Source organism: Scomber japonicus, chromosome 6 (assembly GCF_027409825.1).
Source record: "Scomber japonicus isolate fScoJap1 chromosome 6, fScoJap1.pri, whole genome shotgun sequence".
Classification (NCBI taxonomy): Eukaryota; Metazoa; Chordata; class Actinopteri; order Scombriformes; family Scombridae; genus Scomber; species Scomber japonicus.
Window position 1 is genome coordinate 25589846 of NC_070583.1, and position 25673 is coordinate 25615518.

Below are 25673 nucleotides of genomic sequence, written 5' to 3' on the forward strand. Positions count from 1 at the left end.
TTTGGGATTCATTTTGGGAGTTCTTAGGATCTAAGAAATAATAATATGAACGATGAAAACATGATCACAATAATCGTCAGATTTATCGATAATGACAATAACCGTCTGTTGCATGCCCAATGTTGTAAGCTTCACAGTGAAATCCCTTTCCAAATCACTAGTGGATGGCCAATAAGTGTTTAGAGTTTTCCCCATGATGTCATTGCTAATCTGATAATAATATGGTTGCCTCCCAATTATGTAAAGTAACTAACCTTTATTATTAATTATTATAAATCATTTTACATTTACATTTACAAACTGATTAAATGTTTAGTCTACCTGACGTCTGATGAAAGTGAAAACATTTTCAACACAGTTTCCCACAGACCAAATTTCTGATTTGACATAAACACAGAATAGAGGTAAATCCTCTCACTGGAATCAAAAATGTCTGGCATTTTTTTCTTGATAAATGCTTGAAACAATTAATTGATTATTCTAATTGTTGCAGGTTATTACTCTCTATCTAAATGAAGTCTAAGGATATGGTCGGTGAGAATGTGTTTGTCTATATGTTTGATGATGATAGATGAGCAACCTGTCCAGAATCCCTGTTACACAATGTTAGCTAGAATCTGATCCAGACCACTGACCCTGCAGGATGGGCAGCTACAGGTAATGGATAGATAGATATAGTGATACAGTCACAGTTCCAATGTCTACGAAAACCAACACAACTGAGACTTTAGATGACATCACTTATTTGATCAATGTAAATGCCTGTGCAGAAAGGTGTAAGGGCTTAAAACCATGTATGAAAAATGGGGCAGCATTTTGTGAAAGGACATTAGATAGAATTTGTGTGGACAATTAAGTGACTGAAACGACTGAACGACTTGTCTCTTTTTTAAACAAAATAAATCAATGCAGAGGTAATGAGTGTGTGTGGGAATTAACTTTTATCTTATTTGGAATTGAAACTTCAGGAAATTTGATTCCCTGCACAACAAACAAGTGGTGTGCGTGTTGCCTCCTACTCTTGACAATAACGCGAGGCATATATCCCATATATATTTAAATGAGCTTGAATGCTTCCTGTTCACAAAATAATGCTGCTGGAAAAAAATCAACATATTAACAAATAATCCTATTATAAAGCACACAAGTAGTCATGGTGACATGTGTCTATACTTCCTACGTTTTATGCTTCTCCTTTTTTAACACAGTCATTGATGTTTTAATGTCACAATGCTGTGCTCTTCGGGTTTTTTTAATTGAGTAACGTCTTAAGTGAAGTGAGCATGTGAAGGGCTCAATTTAAGAGTCCCCAAGCGGTAACTGATTACAGTGGGACAGCGTTAGGACCTTGTGGACATAAGGGTGGACACTGTACAGTAGGTGAGCCACACACAGGGGATCTGTACTTTATATCATATGATCATTAGACCCTCTTGGCATTGGACAAATACATACAGCACTGACTGCATTCAGAATGACCACATACACAACAGCCCCATAGTCAGAAATGTCATCATTAGCATTTGAAAAATAAAGCTTGGGTTGTGTAAAACTATTATGTAAGCCTAGTGTCAAAGTCACAAAGTCAGCAGGAGAGCCTCCTTTTCATCTTTGCTCACTGTGCTCCTTTCATTGACCTGTCAGTGCTCACAGTATTCACATAGCCAATACTTGCTTGCTTGTAAAATCTGCTTGACACAGAGGATAAAAAAAGTTAAAATGTAAAAGTCTCTAGGCTTTCTTTTGCTCTCTGGAGGGTGCAGTGTAGGTGGCAAGTATTGTTCTGGCTCCTGTGGGAACATCATTGTAGAATTGTGCAAGGCAAAGTCTCTAATTAGCTTTGTTCTCATTAGGTCCACAACATTGTCTCCCCCCAGACAGACAAACACACACACACTCACACAGATAGTGATGAAGAGAGAGGCCACCCCACAGCCCCTGAGATCTGGCCCTTCTTCTCTATTTCTCTTTCAATTAACCCTCTTCCTCCATCCTCTATCTGTTCGTCTTTTACTTTCTTGCCCTCATCTCTCCTTCACTCTCAACCTAAGCGTTCTCTACTCACAATCTCTTAAGTTTAGCCTAATTCAGTTTTTATCTCCCATTCAGTGTGCCAAGGAGGCAGCCAGAGAGCAGGACCATTAAAACATCCTTAATGGAAGACTGGTGAACAGGCACACAGGATTCAACAGCTTTTAAGCCTAATTATTTTCTGCCCATCTTGGTAACACTCATTCTAGAGATATGGGCTACACTAGCTGCTGGGAGTAGACCTCTTTTTTAACTTCTAAACAACCCTAATATGTTGTTACTATTTGAAGAAAGAAACATGAGAAAGTCAGAGAGTGTGACAAAAAGGAAAAGAGAAAAATGGAGTTGTCCTTGTGAATGAACAAAAGATGCTCACTGACAAAGACTGGCAGCTGCCTTTGGTTTGTGCTGTGATCTTTAGCAGCGACACAAAGTGAAAACAAGAGACATTGCTGGCAACAGTCAGAGTGGATGCAAGCAGAAAATACAGACATAGACGAGTGCACAGATGAGTGCACAGACATTTTTATATGATCTGAGGAGGGATTTAGTATCAAATGACAATTTTTTTTTTTTCAGCACTCCTGTTGAGATGAACTGGGATCAGATGCAGTGGAGTCAGAGGGCTGGAATGTTCTATTCTATTCTACTCCTGATGAGTCATGGGGAACGTGGCAGATAATCACAGGACCACGCCCTGAAGCTCGGAGTGAGAAAAACTGAGGAGAAAGTTGTCAACAACGAGTAAAGACATCTCCTCTTACATGTGGGACATGTGTGCACACACAACACCACATTCTCACACACACACACACACACACACACACACCATTCTCATCCAAACCAGTGTGTCGGTGCACTGGCATCAGCAGCTAGTGTCATTTCCTCGAGGTTAAAGGAGATAAGAGAGGATTAGCATTCATTACTCCATAAAGTGATGATACCCACCGCAAGCATACACACAGCACAATGCACAGGCATGTTCAGTGCACTCCCAAGGAGAATGGACAGTTTTTTTGTGGTTTTATTTCTATTTTTTGTGACCAACCATCAAAGCTAAATACAAAGGGAAATAACAGTAATACAGAGCTACAGCATGTAATCCTTTGTAGCATGAACAACCGCAGAGCTGGAAAATCCTCAAACTGGAGCTTTGGCTGTTCATGATGAGTTCTGACAATTTTCGGAATGTGAAACAATAGAAAAGAAGCAGATGAAGAACATTTAGGTTTAAGAATTTGATGCTTTCATGCTGAAGTTACACATTTCTTATCCAATAAAACTCAGCACAAAAGGCAGATTTGCTAAAAACAGTGAAATAACCATTTTACCCCCTCAGGACCTTGAATTTGCCATTGCGAATTCAGTAGGCACTACCGCCCTGTTCCCACAAAGACACACAAGAGAGCGAAAGTGAGAGACAAAGAGACAGACAGTGAGAAAAGAGACAAGAGACCAAGACAGAGTCATTTGTAGGTTAAGGATATATTTTGTTAGTGTGATACATCACGCAGAAAAGCATGACATACGCCCACACACGCACTGAGCGACAGAGGAGAGGGCCATCACCCCTCCTTCTCCACGTAGCGCCTTCCAGCTGCACACTCATCCATATCGATCCACATTGATCAAAGTCGGCTTGTACCACTTCAGCAAAGAGTGGGGGGAATGTGGGCAGGGTGATCACCTTCACTAAGCCACTCTCGCAATAGAATCATCTGTTGTGCGAGACGCCGCCATGTGCTGCATTAGAGGTTAAGAAAGTAGGTGTTCCATTTAAGAGCAGTTAACCTGGCGCCAAAAATATTATCTTGTTTTGACATTAAGGATCGTACTGTAATCTCCACGTGGTTTTGAACACATATTTTGTGATATGGGATCAAGTTTAGGCTTTAAATATCAGCAGCGGAAGTTGCTGTAGGAGGCAATATGGTGACAGACAGCGTGCTGTCAGCAGACCCAACACAACACAGCTGCTGTATCTCTCTCTGATGGCTAAGCCTGATACCGCTGTAATCCAGTTAAAGCCTTTTGAAGAATCACAATGTCCAACAGCAAGCCCTGCAACATGCACTATAACAATAAGGGGATATTACAGACATTCTTCAATCTTGCGCGCAATGAACAAACGACTCACATAACTGCTGCTTACTTCTACGCTCTTTTCTCTTAGTGCTTTCTGTCCATCCATACACCATCTATCTGATGTTCTTTCCTCTCCATCTGTCCATCACTGTCCATGTTAGACCATTAAATGTCTATGCACCCATCCATCACTCTTTTTCTATTCCTCTCACTCTATTTCATTGCTGCACAGTCTTTTTTGCTCACTGGCTATAATCTGCTTGTTGACACCACCCTCTTGTCTGTCTGTATGTCTGCATCTGTCTGTCTCTGCAGGGATCACATTCTTTGCCTCATATTTAATGTCATGATGATGCAATTACAGCAGTCAGGCATTTCCGCAACAAAATGGACTTCTTGGGTCATTTCACGGCTATTTTTGTTTTTGCTGCATGTTTCTGGCAAAAAACCAAGTGGATTTTCACAGGTTGTTGCTAGACAGCGATTCAGAGTTGATGTATTAACTTTTGTGGAAAGAAAAGGAAAAAGAGAGGGGAAAGAGGAAACCCACGCTGAAAGCAGCAAAAAACATCCGCTCTATAATGGTCATGAAGAATCAATATTGCATGGAGACAAAGTGCTGCTAAACAGTGTGGTTTCTGTTAATTAGCACTTTTCTAATGATCTTCCCTTTTTTCTCCTCCTCCTCTCAACACTCCCTCTCTTTTTGTTCTCTGTATTAGTCGTACCATTAAAACCCCGTATTTCTTTAGCTTCATCATTTGCCGCTATCAGTTTTAGACTCTTTTTAGAGGTCCTCAAACCCACCTAAATTTAATCTCAGCACCCCTAAAATTGATAGTTTTGTTTTTTTCTGGAATCATTTTCAGTTCTCCTAACTCTTCTTCCTAACTACCCCTTTAGTCATTATTACTGTGCAGTTGATGTGATGTATCTTTCTTTTTCTCTAAAACAATGGTATTATATTGAAATATGTGATTGTTCAATCTGAACCATTGTTATTATTATTAATACAATAGACCACCTAAACAATTAGGTCACGTCTAAAGGTAACATTATGTACCTAATTGAATTTAGGTTTGCCAGAGTGAAAGGGGAAGAATACTTTTGCTAACAACAGCTGACATTGTTCCTTTTTTCAATAAATATTCTGTGGCATACAACTTACTTACTTGTAATCTATTAAAAGTATTATTGTTGTAAATTATATTTTCATATATATAGAAAAATATAAATGCATTAATTGTTATCCAGTGAAATAAGCACTTTTGCAAGACACAGTATGCATGTCACATTCTCATTAGGGGCTGATCCCACCTTATGGTCTGATCCCAGAATCGCCCGTCATTTGCTCATTCCTCTGTGTAACTCTGTTGATTCTGTCCTCCCATCCAATGTTCTGTCTCTCAGCAGAGAAAACAAAGCGAGAGGAGGTAGCTGAGTTCTTTTCATAAGCGTGATAAATATCCCACTCCTGTGTTTGTGGCTGATGGCTCTCAAGGATGGGATTTAATGAACCTCTCATCCAACTCTGATTATTTTCTAATTAAAGGAGTGAGTGATGGGGGCAATGAGTAAATTCATGAATGCATGTTTATAACTGTGAGGGAAGGGGGGGGAATAAAACAACAAACATGCTGATGACAGATGCAGACACAGAAATCACACTCAGTTGTGCCTTGTTCCCTGCACTCCATCGGGAGCGGAGGTCGTTTGACAGGAAGAAATGTTTGGGACACAAACAAATTACAAACCAGAAAATCAAATTTGGTTACTAATGTAAGTATGAATCACGACGTATTACAGTGTTTTACATGCATTCATCAAGCTTGACCTGCCTGTTAACAAATTGTACATCTGCAAGCATTTTTTTTTTTTATTACGATACCTTGGTAGAGCAGTAGGATTCAGAAATTCCACCATCACATACCTCTCAACCCCGTCTCCTAGAAGCTTTGTTTGTATACTACTAACTAACTTTTGTATATCTCGTCAATTATATTATTGCAAGAGTCCCACAAGTGTTTAGGGTAAATTTGAGAAACAAAAGTTTGATTAAAGAGTAACCAAACACTTGGCCTCTGCTGGTTTTATTTGTTGCAGTGATGTACAGTACACGTGTATCCCAGGACCCAATGACATCACTGATGGGAGTGGACACGGGTGCAACAGAGTACACTACTGACCACATCCATCAGTTGAAAAGGTGAAATGAGGCTGAAAAGGCTTCTACTATTTAAGGTTTTATTAAGGAAAGATTGTGTTTTCTGTTAAATGTCACTAATGGTTCAAATCACCTTTGACTTTTTTGATATTTCAAGGTCCCCTCCAGAGGTGTTTTAAATACAACATTTCTCTGCTTTGAATTCTACTCAGACAGTACCCATACATCTTAGCTGATAATGTATGCATGTTTATCCTTGACAAATATAGACAGACAACCATTCAGACTCACAATCACGCCTACTTGAAATTTATTCATGAATCACTTGCATGACTTTGGACTTACAGTGGAAACCCATGTAGGCATGGAGACTATATGCAAAGTTCATGCTGTAAAAACTCCTGCTACCATACCCGACTGACATACTTTTTTTCATTGGGATCTTTCAAACTCTCTCTTCTCCGATCTTAATTACTCTATTCAATTATGTCATAACATAAGTGCTATGGTGAAATGGTTTCCAAATAGAACACATATGCATAATCAATTCAAAATGTCCAATAACACAGCAGAGACTTGACCTATCTCCAACTTCCTGCCTGTTGCAGCCTGCAATACCATTAAGCGGGCACCAAAGCCACTTTAACATGATTACCTACCTGAGGTGAATGCTCATGATTCTACAGAACTCGCTGCTGCTTTACTGAGCCCCATCTGTGTGTCTGCAGTAGAGAGAAAGTGTTTGTTTGCTGTTTGCCTGAGTAGCAATGTGTGTGTTTATGTGTTCGGGGCTGAAAGTGAAGGATTACGCTTCACAAGTGCGGTTGCACAGTGCCCAAAACTCCTGAGATCAGATGAAGAGCAGAGGGTCAGTGATAGAGGGGAGAAGAGATGGAGGAAAGGCAAGACAGAGGTAGACAGACTTACGGTGCTGCCAGACGACAAAAGCGGGAGAACAAATTGGCAGACAACTTGCTGTCCTGGAGAGAATTAATGCTCTGTTGCACCCACTCTCCATCTACCTCTCCCTCCATGCCTATACACCTTACTTGTCTGCAGTTTAATTTAAATGTTTATTTTAGCACTTTCCTTGTGAAGAATTACAAATGGTGTGCTTTAAAGTATAGTTGGAGGATGGGGAGGTAAAAGAAGAGGGGAGGAGGAGACCAAGATCAGGAGGTGGTCGGTGTACTTAGAAAAAGAAGAGAAGTTAGTTTAGTGAGGGGGGAAGGGGGTGAGACAGACTAACGGGAATAGATTAGGCCATAACTGATTAGATATTCTGTTCACAACAGCAGTAGCAGCAGGAGCAGCAATAGCACTGGGACATCTCGGCTCAGCACGCAGAGATGCTGATATTACCTCCAGACTGACTAAACGTCCAGGTCCCTCCAGCCTCATGCAAAAAACACAAGCAGATGCACACATACGCAGTGCTAGAAAATTGTCATATTGGGAGAGACATTTGTATGCAGAGTTGTTGTTATCAGGATTTCTGTGAGTCGCACAAATATATTGAAAAAAAGATGAAAAGTGAAAGAAATGAAAGGGTCCCAAAAGGTGAAAGAGAAACAGTTTCATGTGTTGGTAGGCTATTCCTGAATGCCCTTATATGTATTTTGGCTCTGATGTTGTTGTGTCATGTCTCCATGCTGATGCGGCATGTTTAAAGATGGATGTGTGTGTGCGAGTGTGTGTGTGTGTGTGTGTGTGTGTCAATGCTGAGACAGCGTATCCACAGATGGATGTAGGAATGGTGGCCTCTCTGAGGACAGAGAGACATTTAGAGGAGAAGCTTCAAGGGAGGACTTGCTCATGAATAGAGCCAGACAAAGTTGATAGCTACTGGCTGTGTGTTCACTGTTTACTTCATGGCAATGCTAATAAAAGCCTTCTTTCATAATGTCCCGTGTAGGCCAAGCTATGAGAGAAATCAGATATGGTATATCCTGTTTAGTTAGGCCCAAAAATATATTCTATTAATGGATCTTCACAGAACTAGATGACAACAGAAGTATGCTTATTTGCTAACACTAATGTTTTGAACATCTCTAATGCTGTAATTTATTTATTAACTTAAAGGCACAATCTATCATTATCTCATATCATGATCTAAAGAAAACAAAATGTCCCCCCCAAAAAAAACACAGATATAGGATCTAACATCACTTCCAAATTGAAATATTGGTATTGAGTGCTTATTTCGTCAAAATTTTAATGTAACAATAAATTTAAGTTTAACTTTTTTTTTTCTGCGCTGACAGTACATACATATAAATTAGATTTCTCCTGGACACACTGCCTGATGTCCAATGCCATTATGAAAACAAGGCTGAAGGCTTAGACGCTGTTTCCACAGGAAAGGTCCTCCAAATTAAATGACCAAATAGGTTGTTTCAACATGCACTCTACCACGTCACACAGGAGGTCTCCCTATATTTGTCTGTGCTTTCCAAAACCATTAACCTTATCCTTAACCATGAAAAATAATTATGTTTTAACAGGTCTGGTTTAGGGAAAGATCATGATTTAGGTAAAACCATGATCACTTTTGTTCAGTTTAGAGAAACATGTGGTGTGCATTAAAGTACTTCCTTAAAGTTAAATGACCTTTGTTGTCATGGCTACAATAATAGCCACGGGCTTAAGGTTTGGAGATGATAATAGTTATGTTTTTTTTTTGTTTTTTTTTAATGTCCTGACTTGTGATTGGAAACAGGAAATAAACAGCGGTCCACTGTCCACTGTTGGGTTATATCCTCCAAGTGCTCTTCCTCCTTCAAATGAAGAAAATTGTTGACAGATTTGTGAATGTTATCTGAACTCAAACATGACTACATGTTGTTTTTGGGCGACTGACATCACAACCTATTTTTATTGTGACATGTTTCTTGGGAGGACAAACACAAAGCAAAGAGAATTCAAATTATACCTCAACTTTAAATAGATCAACAGTACATAAAAATAAAATCCAATGATGTCATGTTATTGTTGTTTTATAGACTGAAATATGTTAAGAAACACACATTGTGGTTTATGTATTAAAATTTCTGACTGGATATTTAAGATCCAATACACAACCCTAAACCAAGCTTTGTGTAAATGGTCTCCAAAGTGGATGCTTTCCAAAACACTAGCCTCAAATTGTTGTTTGGACAGGAAAAACTGAGGTTTTGGAGAACAATGAAGTTATGACTGCTCAGACACGACGACACAAACCCCTACTGTGGGCACATTGTTTTCATGTGTAGTTTAAACACACACACCCTTGGTGACCCCTGCAGACCAAAAGCTGATGACGCACACGGAAGACAGGTAAGCGGTGCCCATCAGGTGTGAATCATCACCTTCTGATGGTTGGCTGCAGTAACAATAGTCAGAGAAAAACAAATGTCTCCCCAAAATATGATGAAAAGCCATAAAGAAAAAAGATAAAAATCACAGTGTGTGAAATGGAAATGAAAGTGTCTGGGATGCCGGGGGGATAAAAGCAGAACAGGGGTAGGAGGGGGTTTGGGATGGGTTGAGTAGAGACAGATTAACAGAGGTAATGAGAGGAGAGGATGAGAGCGAAGAGCATGACAGCAGAATACAGATACAGACCAGATTAAGACTGTTGGAGTAGGTTTCCCTTACAAAGGATTCTTATCCAGTATACTGCATCCCTCTGTGCACTTACACACACACCTATACCTGCTTTCTACAGGGCTCTTATCTCAATACATATTGCCTTACTTATTCTCTTGTTATCTGTTTGCTCTGCTTTCCTTTTTTCCGCACTCTCCCTCTCCCCATTTTTGTGTATTTTCAAGGACTGTGTGTGTGTGTGTGTTGCCTAGCTCACTGGCTCACCTAACTGGCTTGGTTATGACCGGGGTCATATGAGTGATACACTGAAGCAATGTTGAAACATTGAAACATTGCTGGGTTTACAAAAGCTGTAAAGCTGCTTATTTTAGTTTAATTATTTAGTGAATTTTGAACAAATACTCTCTAAAAACTCCTAGTTGGTAGATGTGTAAAACTCATTTTTTATTCGTGTGTGAGTGTGTGATGAGTCATTACTCCAGAGGGACTAAGTGTAGACCAGACCTTGGCGCAGACCAAAGTCACACTCTAGTCATACTGATAACTGCCTATAAAAAAAATTGAAATTAGTTTCTGTGCTTTGTTTTTGTAAAGAGCCCAGAGGCCTGAAATAGCATTTGTCTGGTCAACTACACACTTTCCAAATTCACCAATTCAATCTTCATAAGACACCTTTACATGGCTACAGGTGTGTACAGGGTGTGAAAGTAACACCCTCAGAGTGATAAATAAGGTACATTTAATAACAGTCAGATGCCACACTGGCCAGAAAATGGTAGAAATAAAACATTTCTGTGTTTCAACTACACATAATGTTTTGTCCTTGCCATACACTTTCTCTAGCAAAGAGCCAATCAAATCAAATATCATTCAAGTATCAAACACTTTCTATATTAATAGCTTGTGTCACTGGCCCTGTTCAATGTAGTGGCACTTCAACTCTAGTTGTACTACATTTAACCAGATATGTATTGTTTTCAAAAACATTGCACAACATGTGATTACTGACAGATTGCTAAACAGACAGTGACACAATAATAATAGGGTTAGGGTTAATACTAGTCACTTACTGACGAGGGGCGGAACTTTCTTTTTTTTTTTTTTTTAAATCTTGTTGAAGTCACTGTTTTTGAAACATTTCAGTTGAGGCAGTGTTACTGAGTGAAATATATTTTTAAATTTTGTAATATCTTTTTTGTTTTCTGTTTGATTTAATGCCTTATTGTTATTTATTTATTTATATTATATCTAAATTGTTAATAGGGTACTGGTAAGACTAATAATGAGTAAATATTCAATTGGCTCTTTCGACTGCATGTAAAAATATCTGTTTAGGGAAAAAGTCTTTATAGATGGGAAAGCTACAATTACAACACCACTCTCTGAAATGAAAATAATTTATATCTGTTCCTGATGTATACATTACTACTAGTAAAATCTAGTACATTTTTACAATGAACCACTTTGAAGCTGTTTCTAGGGATTTTCATCCTACCCCACATATTTCTAGGATCAATTACTCAGGCCTATAAGCTTAAAAGATGGCCTATTAAAGATGCCAATTCTCAGTAAAAATTTGATGAGACAAAATGACTAATAATGCAATGATAACAAGAAAAAAGACACTATCTATTGTTATTATAATTACTTGTGTTTAATATGTTGGCTTGCAAACAATATTTGCTGCTGCTGGTCTATTGCTGTGTTGTACTTGCATTTAATCATGGCAATCCATGTCAGAAAGTTGAGATGAGGATTGGATAGTCTGTTCCTGTGTTTTCTTTTCACAATGCTCATGATGGAAAATGTAGAGCCACAGGTGTACATACTTACAAAAATGGACATTACTCCCTCTGCACAGACTTCATCACAGTTGAGCACTCACTGTCAGAGACCATGTTCCAAAAGTGGTGCACACCTGCTCCAAGTTTAGTTTTGAGGATCTCATTTGACTGCAGTTCAATAATTTGACATTCACTGCAGCACGGTCAGGAGAGCAGCATGTGATGACTGGGGTCAGAGATCATACTGAAACCTCGAATGAGTTCTCAGTAAGGTCAAAAAACTTCTTGCAGTCACGCACATTTCCAAATTCTTTAGAGACTTCCACAAAAGTGTGGTTGAAATTTTGCAGAAGTCTGGGACTTGCCAAGGAAAGAGAACAACAAATGTTGTTGTGGAATACTGTGACAACAGGAAGCAGACTGAGACAGAGGTCTGCAACCTTTACTATCAAAAGAGACATTTTTGGCCCCTCTCCCATCAAATGAAATTTGCCTGGAACCGCAAAACATATTTGACTCTTAATATGACAATAACACAGCCTATAAAGTTTTATAAATAGGTATACTATATATACAAAAATATAGTTTATGTTGCATTAATAAAACTACAGAACTACAATAAATAAAACAGTTGACATGTCATTTTTGCCTGTTTTAACAAAGGAAAACACCAAACTCATGTGTAGCAAGTGTAGGTCTACTTTGAAACAAATTGAACACAGACCTACAGTACATGCAGGCCTATTTGAGTTCTCCCCATCTTTTTGGAAAATGAGTAACATAAAAAGTAAAAAGTTTGTACTTATATAGTGCTTTTCTGTCTTTTGACCTTTTACATTACAAGTTGCATTCAACCCTTCACACACACATTCATACACTGTTGGCACAGCCATCAGGATTAATTTGGGGTCAAGTATCTTGCCCAAGGACACATCGACATGTGGACTGGAAGAGGTAGCAAATCAACCGCCAATCTTCCAATTAGAGGACGACCCGCTCTACCACTTGAGTGCCAGGCCATAGACGTAGTACAATGTGATGCATATCTTGACGAAATATTAAAACTTTTTTATTTATTTCAGTGGAGTATCACCTTGAACTCCGCAAGGTGTTCCCTTTGACAGACTGTCCAGAGCTACAGGTTGTCGACCCCCAGACTAAGAAAAAACCTGTTACGTGTGTACCTCTGTGATTTTATCTCACCTGGCGTTGGAAATTCAGGAAATTTGTGTGACAGGTGATGTCTATCAATAAGGCCAACTTCAGTCCCCACTTGATTCACCAAGTCCAACTCTTCTCTCCTTTTGCTTAAAAAGGAATGTGTGGATTTGAGGGACAATACTCTCTCCAGCAACCTGCCACGAGATAACCAGTGCACATTATTGTGCATGACAAAGTCTCTGTATTCTGTCTTGAGTTCTTGCAAGAGCAGAATCAGTGAAGATTCCGGACTCTTAACTCTCGATTCTGCTTATTGGTCCAACTCTTTATCGGTTCCCTTATTGACGCCTAATCAATTTTCTGTGTGGAAAAAAGCAGGCTGGCTTTCACTTTTTATCAATGACCATAAATGCTGAAGAATATATCAAACATAACTGCTAGATAAGAGAAATGGTCTATAACCAAACGCTAACATTACTTTGAAAGCATAGTTTCCTGTCTGTATGAAAGTAAGAGAATGAACGGGAGGAGGACTGTGACGCTGTATTATTAACATCTTGTCTCCAGCAGTGGAGAGCATCCTCTCTGCTGCACTGTTAGCTGTGGGGAATGCCATCGCTGTCCAAGATGCTGAGTGGGCGCAGGGTTTCTGAGGTGAAACAGACTGAACACCAAGTTATTTTTTTCTTATTTTATATTCTCTTTTCTTCTCTCACAACACAGTTAGTTTAAATCATGTAATGTTGCAGTGTGTGTTGGTTAGCCAGTCTCATCTGTTATTGCTGATCACTGTTCCGCTTTGCTTACGTTAGTCTCTTAAGTGACGGAATAGAATGTTCATACTATACTTCATGCTCATCTCGCCAAGGTAATTATTTATTCATTAAATCGAAACATTCTTGCAACTGCTGTCTTTTTTGAAGATGAGTTACAAGATAGCCAAAGATAACACTAGCGTAGACAGTTTGGAGGCTGCACTGCCCCCGCAGTTGAGTTTAGCCTTTTTTTTGTAACGTCAACACCACAAGCCTGGGCGTCAATAAGAGGAATTGATAAGCTCGGAGGCATACGATTACGATGGATCAGAGAATTTAGAACCTGTTCTCAATTCCCATCCCCATTTATCATGTACACCCACCCTCATCTGGCCTTGAATTGGCACTATGCACAAAGTTCTTCGTGAAAAGAGACATTTTTGAGGAAGCGGACCCAGGTGTATAGTTGAGCAACATCACTAATGTCAGCGCTCTCATCCCGTGCCAAGCTGTAACACGGACCGGCTGCCAGATCCTTGTTCATCTGCTGGTGAATGTGTTTGCTTCAACCCATCAAATTATAGGTATTTATGTGTTTTAGAATCGCCTCTTTGTTACTTAAGTCAGCATTTGTGCAGATGGCAAAAAACACTAATTCGCTGTACTGTAAACACTTTCTTATGCATTGCCAGGTTTGATGCACTCATTTCATGTCATCTCTGTTAGTCCGTTAGTTGAAACCAATCGATCTTTAAATTTTTGCTCCCATTTAATCAGAGCACTGAGTTGTTCAATCTTATGCATTTTCAGGTTGCTGCCAGGTGGAAATTTGTTGTTGATATTGGCTTGCACAGTTTTAAAATAGAGCATGTCTTGTGGTATAGTCAGCACAGTGGGTTTAAGACAACTGTGTATTTTTCCTGTAACCTTCTGTGCTCATTATTTTTTAGCTAACCTGTCCTCCATTGCACTCATTTGTCAGTTCATTCTCTTCGTCTCCATCATGAAAATGTCTCTTCGTTTCATGAAGTTCAACTTGTGTTGTGGTTTCCTTCTCAGGCTGCTTTTGTTTTATCATGAAACAAAAGGACATAATTTGACATGGCCTTCTCATTAAATGGGGTTTTAACCTGTTAACTTTTGCCACTATGTACTACCCCAAGATGGGTGTAGAAGTGGTTTTTCTTTATCAAGTAAATTGCATAACATGCCGTAGGTCTATATGTAGAACTAAGGCTCTGTGGGCAACATGTGGTCCAGGAGCCATGCACTGAATACCTCGGAAATAAAGAATGAAAATCTTAATTACAAGAAATTACTTATTTCATTCCATTATCAGACAACTGCAGCATGTGCATCAGTAGCTGGTCCAGCATACTGTAGTGGAGCCCCTGTGGCTCTTTGGCTCACTCTCACCTGTTTCCCATCATAGCCCAGTGTGAGTTTATTGTGTTTAGTTAGCCTAAATACCCCCACATTTCCTTTTTTTCCCCCAGCTGCTAATAGCATCACACTGCCGAATTCCTGTGACAGAAGCCAAGAGGATAAACAAATTTCCCCTGATTTTTTCTCTCATAAAAAGATGACAGTTATCCAACAAGACCTCATACCTAATGACATGGCCGGTTGTTTGTCAGTGTCTTCCAAAATGGCTGTTCCAGGAATGACTCATACGAGTTTTCTGATCTGCCACGTCTATTGCTTAGGTTTGGTTAAGCTTAGTCAAGTAATATGACTTGATTAATGTTACAGAACTCCATCAAAGTTAAAAGAAAACAAATTCCACTGTTCAGAGTAGAAGAACACAGGATGACCAATTGAAATTGAACAGAAATTGGTGGTTTTCAGTGTGAATGTGCTGGTCTTTATATGAAAAACCAAATTATACGACGTGTGGTCAACATCAATATACCAAGTCTGCCATTGCTACTGAGAAAGGAGAGTCATTATTCCCAGAAATTAAAGCTAAGTTTTGACTCATCATGATTGCATATAAAGTAAATGGGAAGTTGCATGAGTTGAATGCATGAGAGTGCAAGATCTGTTATCATGTTTCAACAACAAAACAATTGCACAACACCTGACTGCTGATAATTTGTTTATCAGGAAAACATGAATAGGTAGTTTTAAGCATTGATTATGAGTTTTAGCTGTACTGCTAACAATTCTAAATGAATAAATCAATGTTATGCTAAATATTTCAAAGGTGTGCTGTGTACTCAGCTTCCTCCTTTCCTAATGAGGTTGGTCATCTTGGCTTTAGGCTAAGAGAGTCAATCCCTCACTAATATCAGATAATCCCACAGAGTCTTATTTCCTGTTCACCTCTATCACTTCATCTTCTGTTATGCCACCCATCAAATTGAACTTTCCACCACATTCACTGCTAACAAACCCCTTTTTCTGGAGATAACACTGACTGAGTCCATAAAGAGAGAAGGGAAAATAAAGACATCTACAGAAACAAAACAACTGGTAAACCAACAAGAAACTGAAGTTGAAGACCAAATGCATTGAATCTTATCTTACAGACAATGCAAAGAAGCAGGAGCTCGCCTTATGCTGGTTTATTCCTCCTGCTATAGGCCTTCAATTTCTTTCCTGGACTGCGTTTCAAAAGAATTGAAGGGTGGATGGTATGACAAATTGTCCAGGAGTGTGAAGCCACGTGTACCACCATCCATTCCTTTAGTCCCTTTTTTTTCTCTCCACATCCTCCTGTCTGTCCTTCCCTATCCCCTTGCCCCTCTCTCCATGCCTAGCTATGTTTTATGAATTCATCTGCAGATAAAGCAGATCTATCATACTGTCATGGAGGCAGGGAAGGGAGGTAGACTGTGGAATGTCCTGGCACTGAGAGCAGGGAAGGGCTCTGAGTACAGAGTTACGCTTCCTCACACATTCCCTGGTGTGCCTGCTCTCGCGCTCTCTGGCTCAGCCTGCGTGTCTGTTTTCATGATCCATACGATGCCCCAGCAGTCCCCCTTATCCATTCCTGTCTTACCTGTACCTACTCAACCCACCCAAGACATCCCAGCTCCAACCAAGCAGCCCAGAGTTGTAATAACACAGTGTCTGGCTTAACAAGAAATCCCCCCAGTTATAAACCAGGGTAAGCAGCCTGGCCTGGCTTGACTGACTTCCAACTCTGGTCTCCAGTTACACTGAGTAACACCCTGCTTGCCAATCAGATAGGAGACAAATTATAGGACATGTGCACAACACAGTAGACAGAGCTCTAGTATCCAGAATCATTGTGCCCACTTGAGCCAAAATGCCCAGATTGACTCAACCGATGTCTCTGTATCCAACACATTTCCAGTATCTGGAATAATGAGTCAGCAGGCTGAAATGCCGCATAGTGGTGTTTGTGTGACACATGCAGGTATGTGTTGAGGTACGTGAAATTGCATTCTGCATTTACATATACATTTGCTTGTCTTTGTATATCACATTCTATGTTACAGAAGCACAGTGTGAGTGCTTGGTTCTCAGCCATGATGCCACAGCTGACCCTTTGTGTGTGAGCAGATGCATACCCACAGTTTATGAGCCTTCACAACTGTCAGCTGTGTGCCATATATTTATAACTGATGAAATCATATGTTTTGCTAGAAATTATACACTTGTTATACCAACAATATTAGCTCATGGCAGCGAAAGCATTATTAATGGCTTTAAGGTTATTTTTAGGCAACTCAACTTGCTTGGTCAAGGTGGGTTGAACATCATTATATACTGAAAAAGTCAATTCTGACTTGAAGCATGAGACGGGCTGTGTTTAGTCCACTTAGTAACTGAAATATCTCAACAACTATTGGATGAATTGGTGTGAAATTTCCTTAGGACATTCATGGACCCCAGAGGATGAATCCTACTGACTTTGGTGATTTTTTGTTTAGTGCCAAAAGTGTTTCACAGAATATGAACTTCATTTTCAGGGCGACAAGGCTGACGTATCGTGACAAAAGTGACAGCTGACAGCTATTGAAAATAAAACTTGCTATTATAATTCAGAGGCTAACTAAACTCAACATTTTTTGTCAATGGACATTCAGCACTCTGTAATGGAAACACTTCATATATAATTCCAACACAACTTTTCAACCCAGTCCATTGTATTTTCCTCTCTGTTTCCATTTTCTCTCATTTTTTTTATTTTTCTTCCCTCTGTCTCCAAGAGAGAGAGAGAGAGAGAGAGGAAGAGAGAGAGAGCTGCATAGTGGGAGTGTGTTGTCTCAGTGCCAGGGCAAAAATAGATAGTAAATTACAGAGCCTTCTGAGAACACCCCACTATGCTGCGTGACCTCAAAATAACACACAGACACACACTTCCAGACTCACATACAAACATGAAACACACAGTGTGTTGTCCTACTTCTATAATTCTAATTCAGCCTGTTGATGTGACGATCACACAGGAACTTTTGCAATAGGTCCTGCCCTAAAGTTTTGCACAAGTGAAGGAAACTCTGAGACCGACTCCAATAATGTGTTTGTGGCCTCATCTCAGCTTACCAAGGCACACAAGTATTTATACAGATACAGTACCAGTGAAACGTTTTGGACACACTTTCTTGAATGGGAAGGTCTGTCCAAAAGTTTGACTGGAATTGTATGTATTGGCCATGGCTTAACCTTGTGGTACTTTTAAGACACAATGTCTCACTCTGCAGAAAAAATATGGCTGTTTCCTTCCTTGTTTCCTTACTACAAACTGTACTCCAATCTACCCAAATGAAAAGGTCTTTGTTGAACTTCTCTTCATCAAAGCCTTAATCACCAGCTACACTTTTTCCTAAATTCTAGCATCCCTAAAACCCCAAAGTACAATTCATGAGACAGTGCTTGTCAACACAGCAAGCCAGACAAAAAAAGCAAAAAGGGCTGTGTGATGAATGAACATCACAGGTGTTTGTCATACTCACCTTGAGTGAGTCAAAACAGGCAATGACTCTGCCGTTTTCCACTTGACAGCTCTTGGCAGGGTGGGCAAACTTGCACTCACTGTCCGGTCGTGAACATGTTCCTCTCTGGAATTCCCGACAAACCTCCAACGTCAGCCACTTCGTGTCCCGGATCGGTGTCACATTCACCGCCATTTTGAGCCAGGCAAGAGGGGTTGATTGAGAGTAATAGGTATCCAGCAAATGCAATTATGTGTGCGTCTGCACGTTTCTAATGACACTTGGACAAATGGTAAGAATGAATAAGTAAATGACATGAGAAAAAGCCAGTTTTAGGAGGTTATGTCCCAAGGGTCTGACTCTGAGGTGAAGCCTATGAGGCCTGGGACTTGCCTACCACCTGTGGCCCATCCTTAGAGTCTGTTTGTGGCTGTAATAGGAATCCTTCACCGCCTGTCACCCAGGGCCTGAGCTGGTGATGGCCACAGAGGTTTGCTTTGTAATCTCTCTCCCTTGTACTCTCTCTCAAACACACACACACACGTTCTCTCTATCGCCTCACTCCTTGGCTGAACTGTCAGATGAGACGAATGGCAAAACACATTATCGATCGAGTTGGCCCATGATGAAAAGATGCAGGGCTAGAGGAAAGGAAGGAGGAGGAGAAAGAGGAAGAGAAGGAGGAGGAGGAGAAGGCTGTGGTGGAGGGGACACCAAAGAGACAATCTCCTTCCGCTCACAGGAGCTGATAAAAGCTGTCTGTCTTCAGCATCAGGCTCTGTCTGCAGAGGAGAGAGTGGTTGACTTCCACAGAGGAGGGTCGAGTGGCATGGATGGAGAGTTCTGGCTGGCAAACAGAGCAGGGGATGAAGGGAGGGAGGTGTCAGTGGTGTAGGGACTGGCTCAGTGAATGGGGTTGGCAGTCCTAGCAGTCCTGCGGCTCCTGGTGTGGCTGGCAACTCCGGCAGACATGTACAGGCACAGAGGCAGAGGCGGCTTCAGTGGAGCCAAACAGCCACAGGGGTCAGCAAAAGAAGGCACTTCTCTCTGTGGAGAGGGAGGGAATAATGTGAGTGGAGCATGGCTTAATGCACACACACACGCACAGAGGTTAATACATTCACACACTTTCGGATTCATACACACAGCTTCATTGGAACATGTTTCCCATTCATTCTGTTGCAGATCCTCTTTAGCAGTAGCCCTCACAGACATTGCCATGCTTTCAACTGGAAAATCAAATCAAACACCATATCGCTAACAGTAAAGGTCACGCATTCAGGCACAGACAATTTATTTAAAAGGAAGATAGTGAAGAGGAGAGAGAAATCAAGATAAATAAGAAAGAGAGAGAAAGACTTGACGTGTAGGGATGGCTTATGGTAGAAATTTGAATACCATATAAACTAAACCCAGTCTAATATTGATTTTTATAGCACTAATTCCTTTAAAAATACTTTGGGACAGGGCAGTCTTTAACAACTTTGATACAGCATAAATTTAAATAGAAAGAAATTAAGAAACAAAACAATAGGAACTTAAAACAAGGAACTACTGCATTTTGTCTGTGTCTATGTCTCTATAATATATGTATAAACTGAGTCATCTCTTCAGAGAACTACTTCAAATTACCCTAAAAATGAGGAAACCTGTGTTGACAGCCATTAGCACAAACATGCTATTTAAGAGCAGAAATCTTTGGAACCACATTACAAAAAGAGATAGGTATCAATAACAACAGAGCAAGTGTTTAAGTATCAAAGTATTGATCACTGAGTTATCAATCTGCCCATCCCTGGTGAGATTGGAAACGGCCTATCTGCTGGCTGGATGGTTCCAGCATCACAGCTGGCAAGTGGCCAGGTAAGATGAGATAGAGGGAGAGAGAGATAGAGCTACATGAAGTCACTCATCACAGAAAGATACATAAATAAAGTGATGACTTATTGCTTTACTCGTACATTTCTGTTTTGTTAAAACATGCTTGTTAAATCATCCAAACACTTTCTGACATCTATGCTCACATTCAGATGTTGAAAGCACCAACTGCCCCCCAAAACTCCTACAGCTTATACTAAGTGCCTTCATCCCACATGTGGTTACATCACTTCTTGGTCCCCCACACTCTATCAAATTAAATGTGTTTGTGAATATGCTATCATGAAGAGATGATATGATCTTTATATAAAGCAGCCATTGAGACAGAAGTTTGTGGGCAACTTTAAAATGACTTTATTTAGGGAAACCCTGGTTACTAAACTAGACCAGTTATTCACTGCTCTCTTCCCACATATGCAGGCTACACTCAGATCTACTCAGAAGCTTACTAGTTGTGATAAATGTGTCTATTGGCTAATATGTTGCTGTTGAGTTGTTTTTTGTTTTGTTTTTTTGTGCTTGTGGGAAACACTAACATCCGTGGAAAAAGCTGTGTGTGGTAGCATCTTGCATTAAATAATCACTTTGTGGCAGCCTTGGATGTCACAAATTCGCTTAAATGCATCAGTTGGTCAAAAACACAAAAGGCAATGGTATGATCCTTGACGACGAAGTCCTGTACCTCCTTGACCAAAAAACATTTCAATCTCAGCCATCTATAATAAACCTATGCCAATCTCTTTTGCTACCTGCATGTGGTAGATGTATTCAAAATCAGGCACTCCTCGCTGGGTACTGTGAAAAAACATTCTGAGAACTGAAAGAAATTACAAACTGAAACAGAACATGAGTCAGGTTGAAAGAGGGCGATCTACAAATATTTATATCAAAATAAACCCTGGAACTCACTGAACATCACATACTGATATTTAACAGTGATAGAGCAACTATGAATTGATTTTTTCCCTCATTTTTAGATCTGCAACCACTAATACTGCAAAAAAAAAAGACAGGTGGTTTAAAAAAAAATGAGCATGGAAAAACAGCAGAGGGAGAGTGGAAGGAAGCCAAAAAGTAAAAATACTCCCTTGGTCAAACATTGATTGCTTATGTGTCATGCTCTCTTCGACTATTTGGGCCAGTCACATTTGTGGTGAACTACTTTTTCAGCCCAAAGTTGATATTTTGGGCAGTGCATGTGAGTGTGGATGAGAGTAAGAGGCCAGGGCAGCCCATTGTATCTGGCAGGAAGAATGTGGTAAAGAGAGAGAGAATAAAGAGAGGGCTACCATTACCAGTGCATTAAATATGGAGTGGCAAAATTAGTCTTCTGCATTGCCTATTCTTACTTACTTCCTGACCTCTCCTGTAACGTTCCCTCTTTCTTCTCTATTGCACTGTTAAAGCCCAGATGTCAGGATAGTAGCTGGTATTTCTTTCTGTCTGCAAATAAAAGGAAGTCCTACATATAAAATGCAAATCAATTCCAGGATGTTAGGGCTTTTTTACTTTGAGGAGTTGTTCAACATTTTTTTTGCTTTACTTTCTGAGCATCTGAGATCTCTATTCAGAAGTGGATGATACCAGAGAATGATTGATACCATTCCCATGTATGCTCATAAAATATGAAACTACAACCAGCTGTCGATTAGTTTACTTAGCATAAGTCTGGCTGTAATCTGGAATCAGTGTAACGGTAACAAAATCCAACAACCAGCACCTCTTAAGTTTACAAATGAACATGTTCCACCTTGTTTGTTTATTCCAAGCTGTGACATGTCAATTTGTTACATCTAGAGGCAGGACATTTATTTTTAACTTTTATTTACTGTATACTAAGGCAGTTATGAGAGAAATATCTTTTTCTGTTGCAGCAAGAGTACATATAAGCATTTTTCCCTAAACGCTGAACTATTCCTTTATATGTATTTATGTACTTTATATATTTAGATAAAGTAGTGGCACCAACTCAAACACACACACAGTTGCACACCTAAAGCATCATTTTTTGGCCAGAGACACAGCTCACCAATGTTGTGTGTAATTGCTGTGTCAGAGGTTCAAGCAGAAAGGGAATGTTGGTTCAGAGAGAAAATATCCAGTAGCATTGAACTCTGGCATGCACTGAGATAAAGGAGAACACGCTCCACTTCCAATGACTGCATGAATGCAAAGGGAGCAAATAGCTGGAGAATCCACACAAATTAGATTAGACAAGTCCAAAAGCAATGTCATAGTTTTCTAAAATGAGTTATGTTTTTTTCTCTGGACTTTAATACAGCACTGTTATTATCCCCCAGTGGAAACAACCAGGACAGAATGAGCTGCCATGAGCATTTTACATGGAATAAAGTGGATTTAATAAATGGGGCTCCACCTACATGTATTATTAGCCCCTATGTCACACCAACATGCAAAGTGATCTCTCATGCCAAAAGCTTGAACCAAATGTCCATCAAACAAACACAGCAACCAAACGTGAATGAGGTTCATTAGAGAAGGCTCATTTCATAACAGGGGATTAATCTGAAGGAATAAAAAAATGTGAGAAATTACTCTGATGTTGAGGAAATATATAAATAAAAGAGTCATCAATAAGCATCTTAGCATGTGTGAATAATGCATGCGGCCATTTCCCGTAGCCAGAGGCAGGAGATATTATTACACTATCAGATCAACTAGCCAAGGTAATAAGTTGGAGAGGAGAGGGAGGTAGAGAAAGCCGAGGATATTACGCAACCCCCCAACCCCTTAACACCCCAAATCCCTGAACACACATACACACACACTTCATTATAAGCATACAGAATAAAATCTTGGCTAAACATTTTGCCTCACTCGTGACCAACCTCAGATGTCAACATGCACAAAGCAGACTGCAATGCTGCAAGTGTCACCAGGGTTCATGCATCTCCTCATCTAAAGCAAACCACTTGATCTGTCTGCTAAAATGGTGCTGCTTGTTTGGCCAAACTCTGGATTATTTCATGGCTATGACTCTCCATGAAAAACACACCTCCAGTGACACCACTGCTGCTGAGATACTGACTGTTTTGTTTTAAGAATACAGATAGCAATAGTCACAAATTACAGTCTTCACAAGAAAAAGTGGATCCTATTCATCAGTTAAATAAATTATAATTGTGCACAAGTTCGTGTACAAGGTTGTGTACATTGTCAAACCAGCACCACATTTTTTTTACTTTATATAGCTATGCATCTTGATATCAATGTGCCGCTTTTAGTGCAAGCCACGTGGAATTGCACTTTATTTCATCAAAATGCCTCTGTTAACAAAAGCCACGTTCAGCCCTACATCTGAGAGCAGTACAGACGGAGAAAGAATGAGGAAGTCAACAGGAGCCAGAGATGGGAGCCATTAATTCACCTCGAATGACTTCCAGAAAAGAAATAAAGAAAAAAAATGTGGAAGGAAAGAAGAAGAAGAAAAAGCAAGTTGCTACATGCTTGGTTCCCTTTTGTTGACCTTTAAAAACAACAAACAGATAGAGACCCAAAAAAAAGTAATGGTCAGAACTTGCTTGAAATAAAAAGAAAACAATCAAAACCAAAGAGTGTAAACCCTGATCTATAATTAAAGAAATAATAATAATAACTTGTTGCTGTCTGCCATGTCATGTTTGTTTAGGCAGCAAGTTGACAGCTCAGACATTCCTTTACTGTTACAAATTTCAGTGAGGGGTTCAGAATCTGATTTTCATGCTTTATTTCTATAATGTTGGGAAATACAGTTGTTTAGAAACACAGATGATGACAGGTGATTCAGTTAAAATGTAATTAACAAGTTTATACAACAGATTTGAAGTCAGTGGTATATCTGGTGCAGCCTTGGAAAAGCAAAAGAAAAAAGAGAACGAAAGAGGGAGGGAGGAGAAATTCAGTAATGCGAGAGGTTAAAGGGCGCTGACTGCAGCAGCAAAAAGCAGATGCTGGACGCTTCGTATTACACCGCATCACCGGCTGACCAGGACATCATCTATATATGACCTGAGTTGCCCTTTATACTGATAGGAGCATCAAGAAGAAGGGAGGGGGAGAGGCTGTGAGAGACAAATAGATTAAAGGAGACTAGTGGTGGTGACAGGAGAAGGGAAGAAGCTAAAGAAAGAGTGATGGGAAGCAAACAGGAGCAATTAGTACAGGTTGGTGAGAGACAGAGGTTGTGTCTCATAGTGAGCTGGGAGAAACAAGTTGAATCCTGGCAGGTATAAAATAAAATTTCATCCTATATAGGATGAAATCAGAGGGGGAAACGTTTTTTTCATCTCTCTTCATGCGTCTTTCTCTGATCTCCACCTATTCTCCTTTATTTTTATACATATGCTTCTGTGCTTTCCACTTTTTCTTTCCCCAAATATTTCTTCTCAAAAATCTAAGTGCCTTCTGGTAGGCTGTACTCATATGAGTATCATGTGACATAAACAACTTTGTGAACATGGCTCATCTTTTAATAGTAGCTGGCCTCATTTTATTCGCCCACTGTCTCAGCCCCCTCTATCTCTCCTCTCTGTCTCCGCTCTTGTTCCTTGTTCACACAACACCTTATGCTGCAGTACCACAGAAATGTGCTGCAAGGTCATCATCACCACGGCAACTAGAGAAACCGTGTTTAAAGCAAGGACAAAGTGGTTAATGGTGTCAGGTCCTGCCTGATACCAGGCTGGTTTGGAGCAAATCATCAAGTTTTCAAATGCCGCCATGAAATCTGAACTGTATTGCTCAGTAGACAGTTTACTGACCAGGCTAGAGCGGCAAGTTAAGGCTTTTCAATAACAAGAGACAATAGTTTTCACCAAATAATAAACACTTATTATGCTACATATCCGAAGAGCTTCATGAAAAAAGAAGAAATATTTCATGGAGTTACTTCTACTGTTTCTACGAATGTTTAAGTATACTATATAAAACTATTAAGTTATACATTAAAAAACAGTACAAGTGTGTCATAGCCTGATTTCAGCCCTGTGTAATGTGAACGTTATGGATGAAAACTACAGCATACAAATATCTATTGACAATCTTTTTTTCTGTGGTGAAAACTACAGTAGACTAAAACTAAATGAAAAGTAACTCTTTGAAAACAAAAACAAAGATAATTCTAAATTTTTGTCACAAAAACTTTTTATTGTATAATTGTAAACTATCTCTTCCTCAGAAGTTGTTTCAGCTGCTTGACCTGTTGCACCATAAGCAGCATCTTGCATTTCAGTGATTCCTTGTCTCTGCTAGTTATGTTACCTAACTTCACTAGTTTACAACAGATTTATGAACTCAGTTCATCTACAATCTGTCTGGAAAT

General features: G+C 39.7%; 1 protein-coding gene across 6 annotated transcripts in view; it reads right to left on the reverse strand.

The window, feature by feature from the left end:
• Window positions 1–25673, reverse strand: part of LOC128360383 (muscleblind-like protein 1) — a 68079-nt gene that overhangs the window by 26992 nt on the left and 15414 nt on the right. For 5 of the 6 annotated variants that reach the window (XM_053320800.1, XM_053320804.1, XM_053320801.1 and 2 more), the window contains exon 2: window positions 18497–19522. The exons of the other annotated variant lie outside the window; for it this stretch is intronic. In XM_053320800.1, coding sequence (XP_053176775.1) covers window positions 18497–18670 — 174 coding nt within the window. In that variant the 5' untranslated portion in view covers window positions 18671–19522. The remainder of the gene's footprint in view (window positions 1–18496; window positions 19523–25673) is intronic. 6 annotated transcript variants of the gene reach the window in all.